At 38.2% G+C, this 25,810-nt stretch overlaps 3 protein-coding genes across 3 annotated transcripts in view; 2 read left to right on the top strand and 1 right to left on the bottom strand.

Moving 5' to 3' along the window:
- LOC119897089 (raftlin-like) overlaps positions 1-5,232 on the bottom strand; it is a 109,104-nt gene extending 103,872 nt beyond the window's left edge. Inside the window, exon 1 of the mRNA XM_038710648.1 lies at positions 4,661-5,232. The gene's annotated coding sequence lies outside the window, so the exon portion shown is untranslated. The remainder of the gene's footprint in view (positions 1-4,660) is intronic.
- An 11,978-nt stretch (positions 5,233-17,210) lies between these two features.
- Positions 17,211-21,258, top strand: LOC119896847 (cysteine-rich venom protein). The gene is made up of 7 exons (XM_038710279.1): positions 17,211-17,274; positions 18,246-18,346; positions 19,138-19,228; positions 19,587-19,729; positions 20,480-20,568; positions 20,733-20,815; positions 20,979-21,258. Exons 1-7 carry the CDS (start codon positions 17,211-17,213, stop codon positions 21,113-21,115), a joined length of 708 nt encoding a protein of 235 aa, XP_038566207.1. The 3' UTR covers positions 21,116-21,258.
- A 3,108-nt stretch (positions 21,259-24,366) lies between these two features.
- The window catches only part of LOC119897088 (inactive phospholipase C-like protein 2), a 46,530-nt gene continuing 45,086 nt past the window's right edge, over positions 24,367-25,810 (top strand). Inside the window, exon 1 of the mRNA XM_038710647.1 lies at positions 24,367-24,835. Within this exon, the coding sequence (XP_038566575.1) occupies positions 24,584-24,835 (252 nt within the window). The 5' untranslated portion in view covers positions 24,367-24,583. The remainder of the gene's footprint in view (positions 24,836-25,810) is intronic.

Genomic DNA, 25,810 nt, shown 5'->3' with positions numbered 1-25,810 from the left:
CGCCGTTTCAAGGCTCCTGGTGGCTCAGAGGTTCACTATGGCCTCAGCCAACCTCGTCGCCGTACAGTCTCAAGGCCCAGCTACAGTCTGTCCACACACACACACACACACACATTGAAGGAGCTATTGCCATGGGAACCAACCCCTCCATGACTATTCCCCTTCTCAGGAGAATAATAGGTACCAATCTTTCTCAACCTCTCTCTCTTTCATTGTCAATTCCTCTCTTTCTTCAGTTTTTCTGGTCGCTGTAAGCTCTCACCCCTCTTCATCAGCAGGACCGGCCCCCTCTTTCCCCTCGTCCTCCTCTTTTCTCCCCTTCATGTGCAGAAGCAAAGCATGTCCTCCAGTTCCCCTCCTCTCCTCTCTGCATGTCTTTGACAGTCATGAGTTTGATTTGTAATGCATAATCTATCCACACTGGGATTACAGTACAGTACTCACAAGTGAAAAGCAAAAACATTATCTCAACCCAACCTGCACAAACACTACGTTAGTTGTTTTCAAGCTGCAGCCAAAGAAACATGGTGAAAGAGGGATTGTTTGTCATTTCAAGAAAGCAGGAGAGAAAAATACTTGGTTAAAAATAGATAATTCTTTGGTTCCCCCCTTTTGCTATTTTTCTCTAAAACACAGAGGGGTTTGAAGAGATCTCCTGTGAGTGACTCATTGCTTTCTGTGAACTTGCTCCAGGCAGGTCATTTTTTATTAAAGCCAGCTGAAGCCAAGTTCTTAGGTTTTCAGACACCCTATCGACATGTCCATGTTGAACATTATCCGATCAATACTGCTGCAGTTTTCTTGACCACCCATTACAACAGGAGTCAATTTGCCAAATAGAAATATCAAGGGGGATCTTTGGTTTGAGGCTAAGCTACTACACGAATGGCTGAATATTGGCTCTTTTGTTTTCTGTCTTGCCTGGAGGACTCATCCAAATATGCTGTCTCAGGTCTAGGGCAATGCCAGAGGCTTGAATAACTTAGTATCTTCAAAAGCACGATCACTGTCACCTAGAACGGGAGTAAGGGAAGAATAATCTTTGCCCGAGATCTTGTAACTAAGCCTTTCAGAGGGAAAAGATGTTGACTTGCAGCGGAGGTTGCAATCAAGATGACACCATGCCATGAGAACTGCAAAACTCACGCCTCATCTACGTGTGTCACTCAGCCACGTTTGCTGCCCAAAGTTTATATTACTGCCAATGAAGATGCCACATCCGATTTCTGTAACAAATGACACCAGAGTTTCTATAACTAAAACTTAAAAAAAAACCCACCTGAAATTAAGCATATCTATAAAATACAGACAACTCTGTCAACCAAAGACTTACATGTAGGTTGTCATTATCAAATTTTTGTACTCCCTTTGATTTTGCAAGAGTAGATGTCACCTTCCGGCAACTTATGTTTGAATCAAATCCTTCATATGTTCATATTTCATCATGTCCCAAATATGAAGCGTGTGCGAGTTTCTCTAGAATTAAACAAGTGCCGCATGAAATGAGGCAAGAATGAAATTAAGAAGGTTTAAAAATAACTACCTTTCAATTAGATGTACCCTAAATTTTTCTGAGTATAAAATGTTCTCGTATTTTGTTATGTCTGTCTGTGGGTGTTTGTCTATACATACTGCGTGGAGAGGAGTACACATTATGGTTTACATAAGCCAACGCTTGCCAATTACCTTAATCAAATCTCACACCACACAGGGGGATTACATACATAAGTTGATTAAAATACATGTTTGCTTAAAGACTGGAGGTAAATCAACACAGGCTCAGAAAATAGACAAACTGGTGGCAAAAGGTAAGGATTCAGAAGGTTAATGAGTAACATCTGAAAAACTCCAGTATTCAGAAAGTATCAAACTGCCCCCAATTCTGGGTTCAAACGAGAGAGAATCACCACTTGATCAGGTCGTAGCTGTCGAGAGCTTCTTCCAGCCCCCAATATTCACTCTTTGACCTGTGTTTGACATAACAATAACCTAAACAATAGCTCAAACTACAAAAGAGGATGAACTGAAGAAGTGAAAATTAGTAGCGGTGTTTCAATGGAGGTTTCTTATCTTAACCAAAGAAAAGGACAAGAGGCAGAAGGCAGCAGAGGAGGCAAGGAGGTAAATAAGAAAGGATGAACTTAAAGCTTCAGAAGACACCAGTCTACATTCACCTACAGCTATCCGTCATGTCATCATGTAGACCCATGCTGTTCAAATATGAACAAATATGAACAGCATGCAAGAGTTTACCAAATAATCTCTTGTTGAAGCTGGAGAATGAGTAGGCACAAGTGAAATAGAGGAGAGTGAGAATTTATCATTTTAAGTCTATGATCATAACAGCTTATCCTTTCGTGTAACATTAAATCATCTAGGATTTAAATGCTTTAAAATGATCACTTCATGGTCTCTCCTGGGTGGAACTATCTGCAGAACAAATGTTGATAAAATTATTAATAAAGAATTGTTAGTTCTTCACTTTCTAGTAAGCCATCACCAAAGGTTAGTAGGTCATTTGCAATTCTAAATGTTTGTAAGTAATTAATACAAGGTTTTTACAACAATCCATCAAGTCTGCAGTAGTATGTTAAAGGTCCAGATATTTCAAGTCTTACTTGAAAGAGTTATTGGTCACTGTAATCATTCCTCCTGTCCATACTGGCATGGAGTGAACTGCAGCAGTCTGTTTTAGCCAAATCATGTGGGTATCTTTAGCTAAGTTTCAAAAGTTTTTGTGTTATAACGTGATAAGTTTGTATGTAGCAATAACATGAAAGTATCTTGTCTTAACAGAAAATATGTTTATTTCCAGTTATAACAAAAAAAAATTCACATTATAATATGATACTGATCTTTTTTTATTTTTCTGGTGTGGCAGAAATATGCTGCCATCCTACATACCAGTAGGTAGGTTTATTGTCACAATATAACAAGTTATAGAGTGAAATTGAGTTTTGTAACTCCCTTCTGCTACATAGCAGACAATATACATTAATAAAGAATCAATTATGAAAAATGGTAAACAGAAATAAAATATCATCACTCAACAGCACCTCTGATGTAGACAGGAGTTTGATGGGTGAATTAACACTTATCGTAATGGTCTCGTTACCTTTTGCCGTGCATAATGATTAGTTTTCAAAGTAACAGTGTTGCGTAGTGAAGCCCAAACCCCAATCCCTTGCGCATTTCCAACAGCCGAGCTGCAGAGTGGCCAGTGTGTGCAGCCATTGTGTGTGTGTGTGTTTTACATCTGTCTGTATTTGTGCTCCTACGTTTATGTGATCATGACGTGTATGTATGCATGCTCATGTCTGTGGTACTGCAAGTGTCCATTTCATGTCACATGTATTCATTACATTTACCCCCTTGATTTACATACTTCACAAAGAGCACATGGCTTTTGTTCTCCTTACACATGTGTTTTTGTGTGTACAGTTTGCATTTACAGTGTCAGGGCATCTGTAAATGTGTGTTTCGGTTTTTATTCGAAGCTAAATGTGTGTATGCTGAATATATGTGTTGTGTGTATGAATTTGTATAGGTCAGGTTTCAGTGTATGTATTTACAGTGCTGCCCATATGCTGTATGCCTCTTGGGTGATTTTTGCAATGTTATCAGTTTGTGTTTTCCATGCGTGTCTGTGTATGTGTGTGTGTGTGTGTGTGTGTGTGTGTGTGTGTGTGTGTGTGTGTGTTTTGGTGTGTGTGACAGACAGACTGAGACAGAGAGAACTCCTGACTCCTGACCCACCAACACTGTAGAGCTAACGCAGCCCAACGCTCCACAACTCACCAGCTGGAACTAATTAACAGCAGTTCAGTCAGACTGGGCTCTCTCACTGACTTTCTCTCTCTCTTACACACACACACACACACACACGCACACACACACACACACATGGATCCCTCCTCTTCCACTGGCTTTTCCTCTCACTCATGCCTCCGTCTTCCTCCTCCCTGACACCCACCCTTCCTTCACATTGTGCCATCGTTCAACTTGTTTTCCCCTTTAAACCTTCTCTTTTCGTACACGCACGCATGCTTGGATGAACTCATGTACCACAGCACATAGTCTATGCATGTAAACATTAACTTGTACAGACCAACACGGACCAGACATATCAGCACATACGCTGCACAAAACAAAATACACACAGGGAAACCCACACTTTTACCCTTCATAAATACAGTACAGTAGCTCACAAATCACACACTCCCCCGTCTCTCTGTTCACTAGTGGGAGTGGTGTGATACTGTACCCCAGGCACATCTTGAAACACTGTCAGGGTTCAGTCTGTGATTGGATCCAGGTAGATGTTTTTGGCATTCTCAGCCTCACTCTGTACCATCCATCATGCATGTGACTTCAAAACAACCAAACCTATTGATGTGCATGATGAATGGCCAGAGTGTGTTTGTGCTCACAAACATGTGTGTGTGGTAGCAGTGGATTTAGAGCTAGTTGTTGAACACAGAAGCCAAACTTGTGGCTTGCGGCATCGTCTAATGAATCAACTCTCAGTGGTAAACAATTGCCGCCATGCAGTCCAAGTTTACAGTGGCAGCTGTCCAGGGAGTACAGTAACACATCTGTTAGGAAGTTCAGGTTCATACACTTGTTGAGAAGCTGTTACACAAACAGGAAGCAAACATACCTGTTTTACAATCTCGTTGAAAAGTTCACTGCTTGGACACGAAGGCAGCAACTGGACCACAGCTTCCAGCAAAGAAACGCATTCTACTTGGAAGGAGACCAGTACAAAGAGAGGATGGAGAAGAGGTTCTGCTGACAGTGGTTGCTGTGGAGCCGGCTGGCTTAAAGGAAACACAATCCTCAGGCAGGCAAACAGAGAAACCAGATCGTACGTTGGCTCTACAGGCACAGCAACAGCAGCTCCAGCGGTTTGCTTCTTCTTCCCCTTCGCCACCTAATGGAGCTCAAACACACTTGTAAGCTTGGTGTGTTTAGGTCATGCTCAAAGTATGCCTGTATACCGATGTTCTGCAAGCTCAGGGAAACCACATCCTGTCACATATTTACCTCCCCCTCTGTCTCTCACTCCCTTTTCAGGCTATCTTTGTGGTGTTTTTTCTCTGTATATGTATGTCTCTTTTCCTGTGTCTTTCTCTCGCTCTCCTGTGATTGTCTGAAGCAACTGAGCGCTCTGACCCAGCGTCTGTTCAGCACAGCCTCTCTGCCTATCTCTCCAGCAGCCGCACCAGTTCCACTCGGCTGACTGAAGAATCCATCTGAGGAGAGGAGGGGGAGAAAAGAGGGGAGGGAGAGGAAGAGGGAAGGGGGCGGGGATGACAGAGGGGAGGTGGGGTGGGGGCTTCACTGGGAAATACCAGATTTAGAGACAGGGAGGAGAAGGAGGAGGAGGAGGAAGGCCGGGTGGGTGTTGTTTAGGAAGTGAAGGACTAAAGAAGGATGGGCGAACAGAAATAGTAATCAATAATTTGTTTTAGAGAGAAATGGAGACAAGTATAAAGAAGGCAGTAGAAGTCAACATAGTACATCAGTACAGTAATCACACACACACACACACACACACACACACACACACACACACACACACAGAGAAAAGCCTTGTGTCACTATCTTCGTGGGAACCCGGAGTTGACAGAATATCTCCTTATCAAAGTCTTAACCCTCAAACAGTTCTTTAAACTTTTATGGTGGGCTCCTGGTTTTTGGACTCCACAAAAACAGTAAACCCCCCACCCGCCCCCTCCATACACACATACACACATACACACACACACATCTGTATTCAACAAAACAACCATCATACATGTACCCTTTACCCTTTTTTAGTCAAACTTAATGTCCCACCTCCTAAAACCACTTCAGCCATTCAGACAGTGTGCACGTGCGGATCTACGTGATTTTCAGTACTTCTCTCCTCTGTAGTGGTTATACATATTTAATATGTCCGGGTCAGGACCCCCTCTAGCTCTGTATTTATTATTTAAACAAGTTTGTATGAGGGAACACCCCTCTGGAGGAACACCAGACTTCTGACATAAACTGTTTCCACCACAACAACTACTGCTCAAACAACAACAACAACAACAGAAATCAATGCTGGTACAGAGAATCTTTGCTGGATGAGAACACAAATCATTGCTGACATCAGGAAGAAGTTTCTGTCTGTCTGTATCAACTCTCTGCAATCAATTGATGGATACACTATATGACTGTATGATTTGACCCTGGCTGGATGTTCAGCTGACTGTGATGTAAAGAATTTGATGACAGTTTTCATTGTTGAATATTTTTCAGCATTTCAGATTTTAAGCTAACTTAAAGCAGCTAAAATCTATATTCTAATGTTAACAATGAATAACAATGAGAATTATCATCCAAAACTTCCCTCAGCTCTACTGAGCTTTTTTTTTCCCAGCCTGCAACTTGACTGTTCGTTGTGTCATTGTTGCTCACAGCAGCCAGCTGTTTTCAGTGCAAAAGCTCTGATAAATCCACTGAACACTGCCTGCCCAATACCAAATGCTTGACAACAACATCGCAATAAAAAAACATAATGGAGTAATAAGCAGCTAAAGAACCAGATGTTTTCCACAGTCGGAAGAGGCCAAAACAACGCTACCAGAGGGAACACTAGACTTCCATTCATAACGTGGCCAGAAACACTACAATGCGAGAAATTAATGCTAATGTTGCTCCATATCTGTTGGTGGTCTCATAGAAAACTGTCAGCTATTATAACCTGGTTCAGTGTGTAAGATTTAGTGGCATCTTGTGGGTAGGTTGTGAATTGCAACCAACTTTCCAGTCTACCACTGCCCCCTACCCTTTCAAAGAGTGTAGGACAGCTACGGTGGCTGACACAGCCCAAAAGGTGTAGAAATTATATTTACTTAATTATTATTGTATTATATAGATATATTATTGTGACTTGGCCACTGACAGATAACATGGAAAATGTAAGCCAACAGTGTGTAACATTGTCACTATTTTTGCACCACAGTCCATTATAAACCACACATTAAATAAAGTTTATACAAACATTGACAAGGGAAACACATTAATTCTCTCTGTGATTATGGATCATTGCCAAAACTGCCCGCCAGCAATAATATCTGGCCTGTGGCCAGATTATGGTGCTTTTATAGTGGCAAAAAATATAAATACTTTGATAGCGGTGCTGAAATAGATCTCAGTCATGACAACAACAGTTACAGTCCCTAACAGTCACATAATCACTTCCTCTTTAGTTTTTTTGCCTACAAAATAAAGAAGCTTGTTTACTGTAATGCAGTATTTGGAGTAGAACTGAGCTTTTACTCAGTTCTGAACGACATTAAAAGAGTCTGTGGCCTGCTTGACACACCTCTGACAAAGCCGTCAGAAAACATGGTTCCCCTAAATGTCCTCTGCCTGAAGATAATGGGGAATTGAAAAAGCGTGTGTAGGTTGATGGATGTGGATCAAACACCGAAACAAAAACATTGCAGCACATGCCGTGGTCTGAGAAACATTTACTGCAGAGAGAAAAAAATGTCCCAACTCTTAGGTTACAAGCTCTGTGCTTTGCCAATTGAGCTAACCAAATATGTTATCAAAAGTCAATATTATGTCTTATATTCTCATTTACCATCTAATGGTTGAAAATATTGCTCGGATGCAAAACTTATTTGCCAACTGTGGTGTCCGAACAATAATGCTGCGATGATGTGTTGAGAAGAAATCCGCTTGACACTGTCCTTGATCATAAAGTTTATTAAATCAAGGAGTTCAGCATCAATTACAAGCTCTGCAGCAGCTTGGAGAGTGACCCAGCCCGATGGCCATTCTGTCTCTCTGTACATCAAACATAGCTTATATAGGATATGTTTAGGTATCTGTTAGGTACCATAGAGGGGTTTGAGTCTACAAAATAAAAGGTCAAACCCATAGAAGGGTACAGTACTATTCTGAGGTAACAAAACAAGGGGTTAGAGGTCAAATTCTATAGAAGTGTTCAGTCCCTACATAACCACCAATCACTGCTCTCCCCGTAGAAGGTCACTGACCCTCTGTCAAGCTGCTACAGTGCTATTTTGAACTGTTATGAGTCAAATGCATAAATATTGGATACTACACTCCTGCTGTATATCGTTACTTCTTCTTCTTCTTCAAACATACGTATTCAACATAGTGATGAGAATCTACACTGCCTGAATTCTACCAGAAGTAGAACAAGAAGAACGTAGTGATAGTGCTCTGTAGCGCTGTTTGTCCGTTTTCAGCTACCATAGAAACATGACGACGCAACATGGCAACGTCCATGGAAGGGAGTGCCTGCGGTTATGTAGATATAAATGGCTCATTCTAAGGTAATAAAAACATAATGATTTATTATGTAAGGTCTTTACACACCACTGAAAATATGGTTATGGATATTATATTGCATTTCTGTCAAAAGATCCTCAGAAACACACTGAACCTTTAAAGGGTGATGATCTGTTAATGTTATGTTTACAGTTTGTTTCTTCTGCTCCCAAGTGTCCAAGTATTACAGTAGCAGTGCAGCTAAAATGGACACAAAGAAAAGCATGATGATGACATTTTAACAGGCATGGTTTTTGATTTTCTGTTTCATGCTTTAGTTTTTTACAAGGAGTCGGTGTGTCACTTGTGTCTGGAAAGAGGCACAAGGGTTGAATTGGATCAAGGGGTGTGAAATGGGTTGAGTGGGAAACCTTGGTTTGAAGAGAATGACACACAACTACTGAAAGAAAAGGAATACTCATTTGGATTATTATTTATGAGTGAAAAGTCTTCATCCTCACTTTCAAAGTAAGTAACCAACATTTTTTTAAAAAGATTGATGGTTCACTCTTGATCTAGAAATCAGCAGTTTGGGTTATAATCTGGGGCTGTAAATTGGAGATTTAAATTTTGTTATTTTTTTGCTTGTTTTTCTCACAATAACAGACATATCTTAAATACTGACTGTATCTGCAACATCTCTATTTTTAATATCATCTTGCAGCCACCTGCAGCGTCTTTTCAGCCAGAATTATTGACAAGGACGATAAAGAGACTAAGTTTTTGTTTTGCCAAAATCCATTTGGTTCCTTTCCAGCACGATTTGGCCAGGTCACTGATTCAGATTAGGATCTTTTACAGTGGTGACTATTTTAACAGCCCTTGGCATCTGTTTCTCAAGGATGTTGTGAAAGCTTTGGCACTGTTTACACAGCACTTTGCAGCTGTTATACAAAAAATATAAAGATGCCATGCAAGCAGCGTCTGTCTATCAGACCAAAAATTTGTTCCAGTCTGAAATATCCTGACAACTGTTGGATGAATTGCCATAAAATTTGCTACAGCTGTTTGTGATCCCCAGCAAATTAATTCAATCCCTTTGGTGATCATCTGGTATATTCATCAGGTAAATATTTTATATTATATTGCTGTATTTTAATATCTTCAATATTTTGGTTTATGATCAAACACGTAAAACAAATTACATTCCTATCAGGTTTATCTGTGTTGTGTTTACCGCTAATTAACATGTTAGCATACTAACATACTAAATTAAAACAAAGAAAGTGCTTTCTCTTTCTCTTAAAGGATTTTACCTTTTAAGCATGTTCTCACCATAAGCATGTTAGCATACTTAAGTTAGCATTTAGCACAGCACTGCTGGAGAGAATTTTTTTTCCTACAGGAGGTCCAACCTGACAGAGCTGCTAGCATGTCTGTAAAGTTAGACTATTGTTAATCTGCAACATCTGCATCTGAGATCTATCTAACAAACACAAAAAGGCTACTGAAAGCATATCCTCCTTGAATGAGGTGTGAACTTAATGAAATGATGAAATGCAAATAAAAAAGATTGCGTGTCAAAAAGATGAATAAAATAAAACAGAGCTGAATAACAAGAGAGACAAATGATGACTTGCTTTTTGATGAGTTGCTATAATTACTGCTGCACATACTGTAATTAGACTTACTAGCCCTGCACAATGTGATTATGACATTGGGCTCTTCTCAAAGTCATTTTTAGCCTGACAGGGGATTCACTCGCTCATTTACCGGGGCTGTAGCTGCCTTTTCAAGGAGAGCCCTCATTGTGTCGCTCAGACGTTTTTACAAGAATCTAACTCCAGGCCGCAAATTAATGATATCACTCTTTTAAAGATGGAGATTTCCTTCCTCCGTTTGCTGTCACATCAGGAGCCCCATTCGACTCTAATCACTCTTCTTGAAAGCACGCTCGGAAACTGCCAACACGTATCTAGTTCTAGGCAACATGCATCAGATTTTGGAAGGGCATTTTTCTGCATCAAACCACCTTCAAAAAAGGTTCAATGCTAGAAGGGAAAAGGTTAGTTCAGGCAAATCGTGTCATAGAAATGCCCATTGAGAGACTCGAGGTTGGAATTAAAGAACAAAAGAAAGGGAAATTGTTAACATTGGGTGAATGCTTGACTGGTTTTCCAGCCCTTTAAACCAAATGAAATCAAACAGATGCCAATATGCTAAAGCCATTCTGACTGGCGCTGAGTCTTGAATGACACTAATGATCTCCTACAGTGTAATTGCATTGCTTTGGATAGTAGCTAAAAAACATATACAACAGACAAAAAGTGAAAAACATACACATGGTAGTAAGATGACATTTACATGATGTCATCTTCATATCTTACACTTCAGTGAGTTTATTGTTTAGGTCCAAATTAGGCGTGTTTAATGTTCTGTAACTTGTGGAAACTTGACCTTAGTGCTAAAACTGTCAAAAAGGGCACGCTGCTGAATGTCTTTTACAGACTTTCCCACTGGAGAACTATGGGATAACTGGAATGGGCCAAATAATGTGAGACAAGTTGTAAAGATGGGCAGCCAAGCATAGTGTTTGTGCAAGCTGGACCCATCAATCGTACATGAGTGGCTGAGGACTCAGACAGACAGGTGATTGGATGGGAGTGTGAGTGGAACAAAACACATCACTGAGGGAAGCGAAATGAGTCATCTCATTCTGCTGTAAAATAATGTCATTGTTCAGTCGCGGGGTCTATTGTGTTAAAGGTTTCATACAAAGAGCACAGTTTTATTTGGTCAGTGGACCTCAGCTGCTTCCACAGCGCCTGTGTGACTAGAGATGTGACAGTGCCCCCAAGTGTTTAGTGTGGAAAGAGAGCTTTGTGTTTAAAAGATTATTCAAATGGTAAAAAAACATGAACATGTATTTTATTGTGGCCTTGCTTTTATTGGGCTCATTGTGTCTTTTTCCATGTATGTTTCTTGCTCTGTGTGTCATCAATACTTGATAATGGAGCATGATGATGTCCTGTTTGGTAGATATTATCTTTACTAACATTAATAATCTATTTTGATTATTGCATGATTACATATGTTTGTGACTACTGTATGTAAAATACATGTGCTGGTCATATAATTAGAATATCATCAAAAAGTTGATTTATTTCAGTAATTCCATTCAAAAAGTGAAACTTGTATAATGTATACATACAATGCATACATACTGATATATTTCAAGTGTTCATTCCTTTTAATTTTGATGATTATAACTGACAACTAATGAAAACCCCAAAATCAGTATCTCAGAATATTAGAATAATGTGAAAAGGTTCAATATTGAAGACACCTGGTGCCACACTCTAATCAGCTAATTAACTCAAAACACCTGCAAAGGCCTTTAAATGGTCTCTCAGTCTAGTTCTGTCAGCTACACAATCATGGGGACCCAAAAGACAACCATTGACACCTTGCACAAGGAGGGCAAGACACACAAGGTCATTGCTAAAGAGGCTGGCTGTTCTCAGAGCTCTGTGTCCAAGCACATTAATAGAGAGGCGAAGGGAAGGAAAAGATGTGGTAGAAAAAAGTGTACAAGCAATAGGGATAACCGCACCCTGGAGAGGATTGTGAAACAAAACCCATTCACAAAGGGGGAGATTCACAAAGAGTGGACTGCAGCTGGAGTCAGTGCTTCAAGAACCACCACGCACAGACGTATGCAAGACATGGGTTTCAGCTGTCGCATTCCTTGTGTCAAGCCACTCTTGAACAAGACACAGCGTCAGAAGCGTCTCACCTGGGCTAAAGACAAAAAGGTCTGGACTGCTGCTGAGTGGTCCAAAGTTATGTTCTCTGATGAAAGTAAATTTTGCATTTCCTTTGGAAATCAAGGTCCCAGAATCTGGAGGAAGCTACGCCGCATTGCTGCAGTAATTCAGGCAAAAGGAGCCCCAACTAAGTATTGAGTGCTGTATATGCTCATACTTTTCATGTTCATACTTTTCAGTTGGCCAACATTTCTAAAAATCCTTTTTTTGTATTGGTCTTAAGTAATATTCTAATTTACAGAGATACTGAATTTGGGATTTTCATTAGTTGTCATTTTTATTCATCACAATTAAATGAAATAAACATTAGAAATATATCAGTCTGTGTGTAATGAATTAATATAATATCCAAGTTTCACTTTTTGAATGGAATTACTGAAATAAATCAACTTTTTGATGATATTCTAATTGTATGACCAGCACCTGTATATTCAGAGACTACAGATGAAAAAATTACCTGATGCACTTACAGGAATGTTTATTAATGGTTAATGTCTGTTCCTGTTGAACAAAACAGTGATTGAATAATGATTTTCAAAACTACTTGGATTTTATTGTATTTATAAAATATTAAATCATCTCCTAAAATCTCTTTCAGATATAATGTGATGTGACAGAAATGAAACAAAAAGTAAGGCCATGTCTTGAATCACTCCTAGTGCACTGTATTTACTCTCCTCCATTTTGTTTGTGTAAAACTTCTGCACTAGTGTTCATAGCATGCTCTGCACTACTGTGCTTAATGTTTGCAGTGCTGTCAGTGTCTGCACTACTGTGCTTAATGTTTGCAGTGCTTTGATAGATGTGCAAAATGACAATAATTCATACAGTATGTGTATGAATGAGATATAAATTTACTACTCACTACAGAGTAAATTATGAACTAAATGAATGAGAAAGTGGTTTGGACAAAACTTATGTAGATTTAGCTTTCTGTGCTAAAATACTAAAATGTTAAAGACTAGACTTTTGTGCTAGATTAACACTAGCACAAAATACCATTTAATAAGATTTCAGTGACCCTCAGGGATGGAAGCTACCGTGAGATTCAATCTATATTTGTGTGCATCTGTTGTCTGCTTATGTCAAATGTTTCAAAGTTAGTTTGGAATATGTATTATTTGCTTATATACGGTAATTATGATATATCACATCAAATGAAAGCATAAAGCTACTAAAGATGCTTTATAATTCTAGTATTCAAAATATATCAATACACCTCTTTTATTGATCATTTGTTTTTTAATAGAACACCTCAGCTGTATGGACTCTTGGGCAGTGTGCATGCATAAGTATTTTTCCCCCAGTGATTAGATACCTGAATTAAGCAGCAGGGGTGAACAAGAAAATATTTCCAACAAAAGACATTCTCACATAATTTCCATAGAACCACGCTACATTAGGCTGTCAGTTTTCTGCCCGGGGTGTCTGCCAGTAGCTGCACTCAGGGCTGTCTAGGATTCTGTTCTTTAATGGCTACTCTTACTTTAAATGGTGTGCCTTCAATCTCACCTCATGGGTTTTTGTTTCAAGATGACTATATCTGCATCATGTATACAACGCCATTAGTACATAAAGCACTACACCCATGAAATCCATCATTGCATAGAATGTTTAACACTGTTGACACTGGAGAGCAAACGGACTGTGGTTCGTATTGTACTGCAAGTTTACAGGTTATGTGGAGGTGGGTTCACACACATTGTAGCTTTCACAGATATCTCACAATTTAATTTTTTGGACTTTCACTAAACTTGATATCTTAATTTTTACTCACACTAGCGGCGTGGCTCTAGAGATGACAGTGTATGTCTGTCGGTCAGTCCACAACAAAAAAATGTGGTCATCCCCTGACTTTTCCTTTAGGTTTCAAGTGAAATATAATCAACAGCTAATGGATGGATTGTCAGACATTCATTACTGTACATTACATTTAGGAGATGCTTATGTCCAAAGTAACTAACAAAAGGTGCATTCGGACTCAAAAGGAAGATGTCTCCAAAATTGGAAGACCAAATTAACAGCTAGTGTTAGAGAGCTTTTGTATGCTGCAAGTGCTTCTTCAAACTTGTCTGGATATTGAATGTGTGTGTGTTAGGAGTGTATTTAACTCCCCAAGAAACTGGCAAAGATCTGGTCAAACTTTTGAGCAGTTTGGTTTTTGATCAAATACCTGCAAGAGAAATGGGAATTAAATTCAGCCTTAGTCATACTTTTACATTTACACTGACTCATTTAGCTGTCTTTATGTAGTGTGCCAAAGTCTCAGAGAGTCATCCTAGACTCAGTGTCTTGTTTTTCTTTTTAAGTCAAATCTGAACAACTTCATTGGGACAGATCTTTTCCTTTGAACAGGTATGTAAATCCGGGGTCAAGTAAAACATGTACATATGGAAAAATCAGCAATTAATAATCTTTCTGATGTAGTTATGAGACATTGTTCTTTAAGGACCATTAAATCAGGTATAATCATTGTCATATTCTGTAGATACTTTTACAATGGTGAACAAGGAATCTCTATATAGTTCATAAGAATGAAAAACATGAGAAAACAAGACTTATGAGTCCACCAAGAGTAAACATACTGCAAAAAGCAAGCTCAAGTAGAACTTGTCTTTGACCACTAAGACTGTTTGACTGAAACTACCCATTGTACTGTATAACAAATAACACAGTAATGCATGGCAGCATAATGCTTATTGTACATTAAAACGCATAATCAAGAATCAACAGAAAAGAATGGTATGTTCTGAATAAGCAAGGTCACCCAAAAGATAACATTCTGTTTTGTACACACTTACAGTTTCTTCTAGAGTCAGCAATCCAAGACATTTCTTTATTTCACAGTTAATCTAGACAAACTACATAATCATTCCTTATGCTTCCTAGAAATGTTTTTTTTTTTTTTAAACTAACTTAAAAAGCAATGCTAGCACTGCACTACATTTAGAAGTGATAAATTAAATATTACAGATAGACTGTACAGATAGTTGCACATGATACTCTATCTCATTCTATTTTGGTCCTCCAGTTGATGATCATCCCTTTTAGAGTGATCATTTATGAGACTGACATGTTCTTTTTTTAAATCCTCCTTAGGGCTCATTGCTCTCAGTTTCCTAGTGATAATTGTCAATAAAACTGTGTTGCCTATACGGTGAGGTCTTAATTCCTTTTAATGCTATTTGGGTTTTTATTAGATAAAGTGGCAATCACTCATCATGAAAAGTTAGTAGTTTAAAAAACATCATTTATGTTTTAATCCTGCTGCTAGAAATGTTAAAGCAGCATTAATTGATTTGGGTCAGCAGAACAAGCTGACACAACGTTCACGCATCACCATTTAAAATTGTTGTGGACTAGTGTTAGCGAACATTGCATATTTACACATCCAATATTCATTCTCCTTTTAACTCTTTTTTGTTTTCTACAACTCTTGACGGAAATATTCAGTCAGGATGCCCAAGCGGGGAGTGACACATAAAATAATTAATTTACCCAGGGAGAAAGAAACCAAGGAAAACGGGTTTTTATTACAAATAAACAAAAATTTTAAACTTACAGTAACGGTCAGAAGAACGAAAACATTAAAACGAGCTTTCTTTTAACACAGAAGGAGAAGCCGAATCCATACATATAAAGAAGGTTTTCTAGAAATCTGAAAATACACTCCCTCTAGCAGGGAGGAGAAGACAGCTCTCGTTTTCACATGGTCCACAGCTCTTAATATAACAGAAACACATACAGCATAGAAGCTGCTGAACGACCCACTGGTGCACACTATCAAAAAGCAGACAACACTGTTGCTGGTCCACTGACAACTGGCAGCTCTCTCCTAACATTGGGTTTTTCACTATGCACCTTTTACACATTTTGATCCATTGTTATAATACTGATTACTGAACCTTACCTTTGAAGACCACATTTTCTGTAATATTTTTCCCAGGAAATACTTCAGCCTGAAGCTATGTTTTTTTCGGTTTAGCACCAGGAAACAACAAAAAATACATTTACATATTGAACAATCCCTCCATGAAAGTATGCATTTTGTTTAATAAATTAATATTTTCAAATAACCTTTCCAAAGTCAGAAACCTGTCCTATATTTGATTATATAATATTTAAGATATGTTCTCACATTTCACTTCTGTTTCAAAAACAATCTTTCTGTATCTTACTATGTTGGCTTTATATAAAGAAATGGGCAACAGCAACACAGACTTATTAAACTCTTAACATTGATACACAAACAAAAAATGGGAAAACATTTTCAAAACATTTTGCTGTCCTATGCTTAGGTATTGGTCAGAATAACCTGTTTCATATATTGCATTTTGTGCCAAAGCAAGCAATGGGTGTGTCTTCATCCCACATGAGCTGTATTACTTTAATCCATTTACATACAAGTCTGTTCAGCTATATCTTATAATCCACCAGTGCTCATTTTCTTTTATTTGCCTTGACCTCATTCTATGTTGTATAAACCTGACACAATACACCAGGTAGTCACTACACCCTATTCCTTGTTTACTCTCTGTCAGTTGCACTCCTTTAAAGAAAAGGCCTCTTCAGTGTGCTGCGATAGACTTGTCTTTGTCCAGTATTTATTGTGTAAAGCCTTGGATACTGCTGCATCATTAGCAGTTGGAGGGGAATGTCCTATATCTAAGACCTTAGTGAACAACTGAGCTGGGTCTATAAAAGGATGTAGAGAAGAGTGTCAAATCACGTCCACCTCCTGAAGACCAAAGAGCAGGTATGCCTCTCAGTCATATTTGCAACATTTTTTTAATATCTTTTCATGATAGGAATAGAAGAATTTACAGAAAACTCAAGGAGGGGCAACAGCAACATGTTCTTTATGTAAACGTTTTGTTTCCATTTATTGCTTTATTTTCTTTATATGTATGATTTCTTTTTTGAATTGACTTTCAATTTCAAACTAAAAGATCTATTAAAATGAAATACAAATACTATTATTCTAATAATAAAACTGAAAAGATGTGTCAAAATATAATTTACAAATGTCTTAAGTCTTTTTAGTAGTCTTACTTTCTTGTTTTTCTTTACGGTGCATAGGCATTTTCCTTTTTGTTCAGGAAAATGTTCGCACTTCTGATTTGCATCTTGACACTGCGTCAAGTGCACTCTGCCTGCATTGCGGTGAGTAGAAATCTAAGTTGTTTTTTTTTTATTTAATAAAAATCAAAAAGACATTGTAATACAGTGTGTGATGCATTACAAGGGGTTTTATAGATATGAAAGTATGTTTACTTAAATACAATACTTGAATACAGCTTTGAAGTACTAATACTGCACTGGGGTATTTTAATTTTGTGACACTGGAGTACATTCTAAGGTTTTACATGCCAAATAAATGATGAGATAACAAAACTAGGTTCATTGCTTGAGTCAAATCTAGGTCGGGGCAATTTAGAGAAGGTAACCATATGAACATTTTCTAATATCATTATATTTGTTATAATATGGAAAAACTACTTTTCAAATATTTGTTTTGGATGTAATTGCACTAATTGTGGTATGGAGACATTGAAAGTGAAATAGCATTTTTAGTGGGAATTCATCCATTTTCAGGAAGCAAACGAAATAAATGTTTTGTTGTTTTTAAAATATGAGTGTTGAGAATGAGTGTTTTTGCTTTAGATAATATTTGCTAATGCCTTTGGTTTTCAGTAAAGTAAAATTTTACTTGAGTTAAGTAAAATGCTCAGTGCTCATATTGTGTATTTAATATTCTGGTACACATACTGTTACTGATGAGAACTTAACATAACTTTCTTCTCATTTTTAAACCTGCTTTTCTGTGTGCCATGGCGTGTCCACAGCAAGGTAAGTACAATGTTAAGTGCATCAGGTTTGTTTAACTTTACTTTTACTTTCCACCATCAACTCTGTGTCCATGCCAATAAGTCTGAATAAGATTATGGGATTTGGCAGAATGCTTTATGCATGTTCCTTTGATATGTCAAGCCATTTCAGAGTAATTAAACCAGGATATGTTTAAGTCATATTGTGTTTATTAAGCCGCCAGAGTAAATATCAGTCTTTATTATATCTTTAATCTGTTTGTTTACCCATTTTAAGTGGATGTGTGTGTGCATGTCTGTGTGTGTGCAGACATTTGCCCAGAAAACACAATGGTTCAGGCTGAGATCGTTGACCAGCACAATGTCTTCAGGAGAGCGGTCCAGCCTACTGCTTCTAACATGCTGAAAATGGTCAGTCCTGCTTTGTACTCTCATAATAAAGGCAGCTCAGATAATATTTGTTAACAATTCTCAGCAGTAGTTTTTTCCTCACTTGTGGGACAGAAAAAAAAAACAATAGAGTGGGTGAGGTCTTCTGCAAGACGCCTGAAAATCATAAGCAGCTTTTCAAAATCAGGGTTATATTGTTTGATGTTAAGTGTTGACTCAGCGTTAATTGTTCTGATGCAGTGAACTCTAATAGTTAAAGCAGGTCAAAACCATACTGATTGTACGGATGTTACAAATGATGTATGAAAATGTGAAAATACATTTTGACTACTGTCTATCATAGATGATTATAATCAATCTAAAAGGTAACCTCTGTGTTTATTACAGTTGAGGAATTACTTTCATTGAAATCAACATCCTGTAATCTATTCAATAGGGAGCCAAGCCTAACCATTACAAATGCCTTTTACACAGTTGAAAATCTGTCAGTCTGCAGGAGACTAAAGATGATTTATTTCCTTTCCAAAAAAGATCTGGATTCTTGGATGTGTTAGGTTTCTGCACAAAAGTAAAAAAGAAAAAACTCATGTTTATATGGAGCTTTGGCTTTGGGCTGTATGAAAAGCACACCAGGGGAAGACCAGTTCAATCACTTTTCATATCATAAGAATTAGAGTGGAAATTTCATCCGTCCTTCAAATCACAATTGATCCAGTTTTCAAAACCAATATCGTGTGAGAGAATTAGAAAAGTCTTTTTCTAAATTGTGGTTGTCAAGTTTCAAATGAAACCCTTGATTTTTTTTTCTACAGAACTATAGTGAGGAGGTAGCAGTCAATGCTCAGGCCTGGGTTGACAAATGTATTTTGGCTCATGGACCACCCAGCACTCGCATGCTCAATGGTATATTTCTCCTCCTTTGTTGCTCTTGTTTCTCCTTTACCTTACTCCACATGTGCCAGGACCTTTTTCTAATATCTCAAAAGAGGTGCATTCAGTGTGAAGGTCCCTGTGAACTGACTGACCTTGTGATTGATGATCAGAGTCACAGTGAACATTATCTTATCTCCAGTCTTAATAACTTCTTTTAATAAGAAATTACACAGAGTAGGATATGTTATCATTAAGGAGATTATTATCAACAGGCCTTTTAATGAACCCTGTTTTATCTATAAATAACTTAATCTACTGGGACATGGAAATAAAACCATTGCAGATAAACATTAATCAGTGCTGCCATGTATTTCTCACCAACGAGCAGGATATGAATTAGGTGAGAATCTGTTCTATTCATCCAAACCTTTCGCATGGAAGGATGTCGTTGATGCCTGGCACAGCGAGGTGGCACACTACCTGTATCCCAATGGCTCTACCGATGGCGAAAGTATTGGTCATTATACACAGGTAACATGTTGCCAGTTTTAGTGTCTTTCAACTCACTGTTTTGGTTCTCTCTCACCGATCACATAGCATTGTTTTCAGCTGCAGCAGGCAGCTGTTTTCAGTAGGGCATTTAGCAGCTAAAGACATTTCTTTAAGGAGTAAGCAAAGACCAAAAACAGAGTTGAGAGGAGTGTGAATATGATTTACATTCAGCAGGTGACCAGAAACACAACTCCAAATGAATGCTAATGTTGCTCTATATCTAGTGGAAGTGTAAATAAGAAACTGTATGCTACTGAGTTTGTGTGTCAGCGTTGTGCTTTTATTGGGAATCCAGTACAAATATTTCCTCTAAGCTTTAGCAATAGTTTAGAAAAGTGTATTGTATTTTTTTTTTTTTTTCAGGACAGATGAGATACTGTTTCTGTGGATTCTAGCTTTTGAAGAGAATTTTTGTGTTCCTAAATATTCATTTTATGGTGAATTAAAATAAGTGCGACCAATCCTCATTCACTCATATCGTTTCAAACAAATTGGAAAGATAGCATTTATTGTACCAGCATAAACAGTCATTATTGTGTTTTTAAGAAGGTATATTTGCATTTTAGCAAAACCAAATATGCATTTTTTAATCAGTTTTCACCACCCGCCCAGGTGTGTAAAGAACTGTCAGGAATGAAATATTTAAAAAACAAAAACATGAATGGAGTATTTAAGAGGTCCCAAATAAAAGTGGCACTGAAAACAATGATTTTGTGTTTGTGTTGTCAGGTGGTGTGGAACAGCTCCTACAGAGTTGGCTGTGCAGTGACATTGTGCCCTAACAACATCTATTACTATGGCTGCCATTATTATCGAGCGTATGTGACCCTCATTCACCGTCCATAACCATATAATCCATGACTTTGTTTTACATGTGATTTTAGGTTAATTATGACACTGTCTATCTGTTTAATGGGAAGTTAGCTCATTGTCAAGTGGAGTTGGGTTCAAAAAACTGATGACTTTCTTATTTGTCTAACAGAGGAAACTTCAGGAGATGGCCACCTTATAAGGCTGGACCCCCTTGTGCTTCCTGTCCCGATCACTGTGAGGACAAACTCTGCAGTAAGTAACACATATTATGACAAATACACACTGTGGGTTCTTTGTATGGCAAATAGTATGTAGTATATCCTATGAGTATATCCCAGGGAATATTGTCTATTTGGGTAAAAAAAAAAAAAAAGACAATGAGCTAACCTCTTCATTGTTATATTTTTTATTTCAGCCAACCCCTGTCCTTACATAAACAAATACTTCAACTGTCCGATCCTGAAAAACACGACTGGATGCAGTAATAAGCTGGTGCATGCCTGGTGTCCTGCTTCATGCAAATGTACCACTGAAATCATTCCAATAGGCTAAAGATTAGCCCTTAAGTCTGTAAATTGTACTTAACTGTTTGGACTATTTTCAAATACATGTGTCTTACAAGTAACTTTTTCATTATAATTGGAAGAAAATAAGCTTTTTCTTTACAAATATGGGTGGTCTAAATTCACTGTATTATCTACTAGTCCAATGTTGATACTCAATTTCAACTGTCAGCTGGATCTTAAACATTAAAGCTTAAATCACTGTTGTTGTTTTAATATATATTTCATTATTATATCCATCTGTGTGGTGAAGTATGGAAAACAACTAGAAACAGAGCATTTTACTATGGTTGGACACCATACTCTGAAATGATGATGACCTGGCCTGTCAGATCGCACTTGACGGTGACTGACAGTGCCACTGCCTTCTAACATATTTGCATTCATTTTTCAACAAGATGAATCCACTTCAAACGCCAATTAACCAGCTGATGATCATCTTTGCTTCAGTGCACAGGTTGCTGTTTTGAGTGGCTATCAACTTGTCCAATGTTAAAGCTGCACTAATCAATATTTTATATTAACAATGGATCAAATTATTATATAGTGTATAAATGTATACTGTATGTATAATGTGCAATGTAGAAATGCATGCACATTCAAACTACAGCAAGAATACAAGTCTTTCTGGAGCGCTGAGTAAACACCACCACCATACCACATTCCCTTTACCGTTAAGAAACAAAAAGATTTTGATCAGAGACATACTTCTACAAAAAGCTTTTCTTTACCGTCACATTACATTTGCAAGACTGCTTAACGGTAAATATCATCACAACATTTAGATATTTATTAGCTTGAACTTTTTCCTGTCAAGACTGCAATGTAATTTGTATTAATTTAAATATAAATGAACAGCTGTGCCATGTCATTGTGTCACAAAATCTAGACTAACACTACATTAGTGGTGCCAAGCCTGGGGGGTCACACTAAATAAATCATAGGGGATGCAAGAGAGTTAACAGGACAGGAACCAGAAGTAGCATATTTCTGCAACAGAAAAGTATACTTATTATTTCAGACAAAAGTGGCCTTTTATTGTGGCCAGCCTAAGGCATACCTGTGCAATACCCATGCTGTCTGATCAGCATCTTGATATGCCACAACCTGTGAGGTAAATGGATTATCTTGGCAAAGGAGAAGTGCTCACTAACACAGATATTGACAGATTTGTGAACAATATTTGGGAGAAAAAGGCCTTTTGTGTACATAGAGAAAGTCTTAGTTCTTTGAGGTCAGCTCATGATGAATGGGGGCAAAAAAAAAATATGTTGCATTTATATTTTTGTTCAGTGTAAGAAGATTGCACTGTCCCTTGTAGACCAGCAGATGGCTCTGTTGTATAACTCACTATACCTCCTGCTTTTTTATCCAAACTACATGCATGTTTTGCTCTACCATGTGGGAGTAATATTTCAAAGCTCTTGGTCATCTCCAAGAATTGATGATTCATGATGATTCTGTTTGGTCACATGGGTTCCTGTGTGCATTTATTTTCACAAGAAACCTGCTGCAAAAGTACAAGAGGCTTCCAGTGAAGGCTGTTACTTCACCACTTACTTATTTCGTCAGTCGATCATCTCCATGCACTGTCCTCATAAAAAGGAAGACCTCACACACACTGTGACTTTATTGTGAGATTATTGCTGTCTTCTAGAGAAGTCATATGTAGCTTCTGAATAAAGTGACGTCAACAGCAACTACATTAATAATAAAAGATGTCCTACAGGCACTCCCAATGAGATTGGTGTGTTTAACCCAATAAAGGCTTTTAGTATAACTTTTCTCCTTGCTCTGCCCAGTGCTTGAAAAAAATCCTATCTTCTGTGATTAGTGTTTTTATCCTCAAGGACACAAGTTTCCTGCACTACATGTGAAAATGACTGAGCAGTAGACCTCTTTTTATATTAACAACATCTTTCATCTAGGCAATTTGTGGAACAAAAGTGATAGTAAAGTATGTACTTGTTGACTTTTGTGCTATATGCATTTTCTTGTTGAGGTGTGTTTTAAAGGCCCACCTAGGATTTACATCGCAAACTATTTTAAACTAAATATGGTATATTGGTCCATAAACTTGTACCTATGAAAATAAAATACTGAGAATTTGAAATAAATTTTCAAAATCCAGACATCTTTGACAAATGAAACATGCATTTGTGCAAAGGCAAAATAAAATTCCTATATTGTTTCCATTAAGCCAAGGTAACTGGAGATGATCTGAGTATATTGTGAACTCAGCACACACAGGTTTATTTGTTCTGGATAGACCAGTAAAAAAGTAAATAAGGGGGCGTTTCTTGCCTGCCTGTGAAAAAAATAGGTTTGATTGACAACACAGCCTGTTTTGCCTGTTGCGCGTTCACGTCCAGAAGTTTGCTTGTTGGAAATGACTTTTCTGAGTGACGGTTTGTCAACACGTTTACTCAGACACCTAACGGCAAATCACAGTTTAAGCTTTTTTAAGACTTAAACGGAGTAAATACAGACCGTTGAGATTACCTGGCGGTGGAGGAAATGTCTTCCTTTGTTTGCTTACTAGGCTTAACGTTATAACAGGGAGATATATTGATTGGACTTTGAGTTGGGTGTGAAAACTAACTTTAACGTTACCCAACTAACAGCTAGCTAGCCAGAGAGATTAGCAAGCTAGCCACCTAGCTCAGCTCAGCACACAGTAGCACAGACAGCAAACGGTAGTCTGGCTGCTCACTTGCTGCAACAACTTTAAGAGGAAGACCGTCCTTAACATGGAGAGAGAAGGCAGTTCAAACGGCAAGTACATTAAGCCACCGTACCGTACATAAGCTATCTTAATCATGAGATTTATGTGCGAGTTGGTTGAACTGATCACTGAACATGCGTTTAATGTTATTGAACTTAATGTTCCACATTAAGTTCAATACCCACTGCTAAGGTGAAGAGGGTGGGTTATCACTACAGTAAAAATTCGGCATAGTGGGGTGGTGTGGGATACAAACGGTGGAAATGTGGTTAAAACCGTGAACTTGTATACAAACGCAACAAAGCCCGTACCAATTGGGCAGCACGTCGGCTGTAAGCGTTTTATCACGGTGTATTTACGATAACAGCTTCACTGGTTGTAAGTTTACATCCGCGTTCTAACGCTTCAGCTTCATACCGTCTTCGCAAAACTAAAAAGGTGGTACTATTAATGTGACTGTTGTTACTAATGCCATGTTGCCTAATTATGCTAATCGCCGTGGTTTCTCTTTACAGAGCACAATGCACGGAGCAAGCCCCTCTGTCTGTAGGAACCTGACAGAAACGTGCACCGGGAGATGATACGGCAGAATTGCGTGCAAATGTTACAACGAGGCAGTAAGCCAGGCAGGAAATTTGTGTAAAGCTGAAACATAAGGCTTTGCTACCCAGCAGCTTGCCAGCCTGTGTGTGTGTGTGCGCGCGCGCGTGTGTGTGTGCGCTCGAAGTGCATATGGCGGAGTTTGGGAATGACGGCAGCCTGCCTCCGTTGAATCTTGGGGATACGGCCGTGCCCAGCGACGAAGCAGCTGATAAGACGCATTGCGAAGTGTCGTTCTTGAATGGAGACTGTGGGATATCACAAAATATGGTCGGTTCGGGATCACACGTCGCACCTGGCAGCCAAGCCGGGGTGGAAGCCGCCAACACCTCTGTCGGATTGGATGCCAAATCTGAAATACCACGCAGGAGCAGCATTATCAAGGTAAGCATTGAACTTAAAGTCTCTATTTTGCCTCTCATTCCGGTGAGCTAGCCTGCACATCTACACTGAACATAGGGTGTTGGAAGTTACAATGCAAACCCCCTGCTCTTTCTTTAGTCTCTTTTGTATACACATTGTGCCTGCTTTTTTATTAGCCTCACCTGACGTGATTATAAATAACACTTTAGTGAAATAGATGGTTTACAAAATACAGGCCAGTAGAGAAGCACATCATGTACTTTGAATATTTTGCACATCATTTGTATAGCAGAGCTTCTCCTTATTTTATCTTGAATGTCTGTAATCTAGCTATATGTGGATGCCTGTAGAGAGAGAGGTTTAGATATCATTATCTTTATTGTTCGTGGATGGGGGAAATAAAGTGTTACAACAGAGAAGTACAGGAATAAAGCAGTTAACTATCATATCTAACTCTAATTTACAAAAGAAGTCTGGTACTAAATGTACTATTTATTATACTACATAATACAGAAGCTAAAACAAATATATTATACAGATAATAAAAATACAAAATAAAGATGCATACATGCATTTCAGCAGTCAACACATGCATACATTTTTCAGAGGGCTATCTATATAACATACCTTTAACAGATTCATACTTTATAACTATTTAGTCTTAGAACCATTATGATTCTGACTTTCAGTCTAAAGCTTTACATTAGAGTTTTTCTTGTCGCAAGGCTATGGGCGTTGTGAGTATTGCTTAAGGGGTACCAAAGATGATGACACTTCCTCTCATTGCATCAATCTACTGTATGTTGTAAACCTCTGAGACATTGTCTGTGGCTAATGTCAGCAACTCTGCGATGAGAGTATTGCCTCTGCTGCTGTATTTGTCATAATGTCAAGACTGTAAAGGAACAAGTTTGAAAATGGGGAAGGGGAGACACTTGGTGATACTTATCAAAGGATTTGTTATTCTTTATCTTATTCTTCATATTAACTGTCCTC

The sequence above is a fragment of the Micropterus salmoides genome, unplaced genomic scaffold, assembly GCF_014851395.1.
Source record: "Micropterus salmoides isolate LMB-PRFRI ecotype aquatic unplaced genomic scaffold, ASM1485139v1 Ms_hic_scaffold_11, whole genome shotgun sequence".
Lineage (NCBI taxonomy): Eukaryota > Metazoa > Chordata > Actinopteri > Centrarchiformes > Centrarchidae > Micropterus > Micropterus salmoides.
Note: the sequence above shows the minus strand (reverse complement) of the source record. Positions and strands in the feature narration are given on the sequence as shown.

Bases quoted from the DNA above. Each gene is read 5' to 3' on its own strand.
- LOC119896847 (XM_038710279.1), top strand. From the start codon at position 17,211: ATGTTCGCACTTCTGATTTGCATCTTGACACTGCGTCAAGTGCACTCT. The intron at 17,275-18,245 runs GTAGAAATCTAA...GTGTGTGTGCAG, and splicing joins CTCTGCCTGCATTGCGGTGA to ACATTTGCCCAGAAAACACA. The intron at 19,229-19,586 runs GTATATTTCTCC...ACCAACGAGCAG, and splicing joins CAGCACTCGCATGCTCAATG to GATATGAATTAGGTGAGAAT.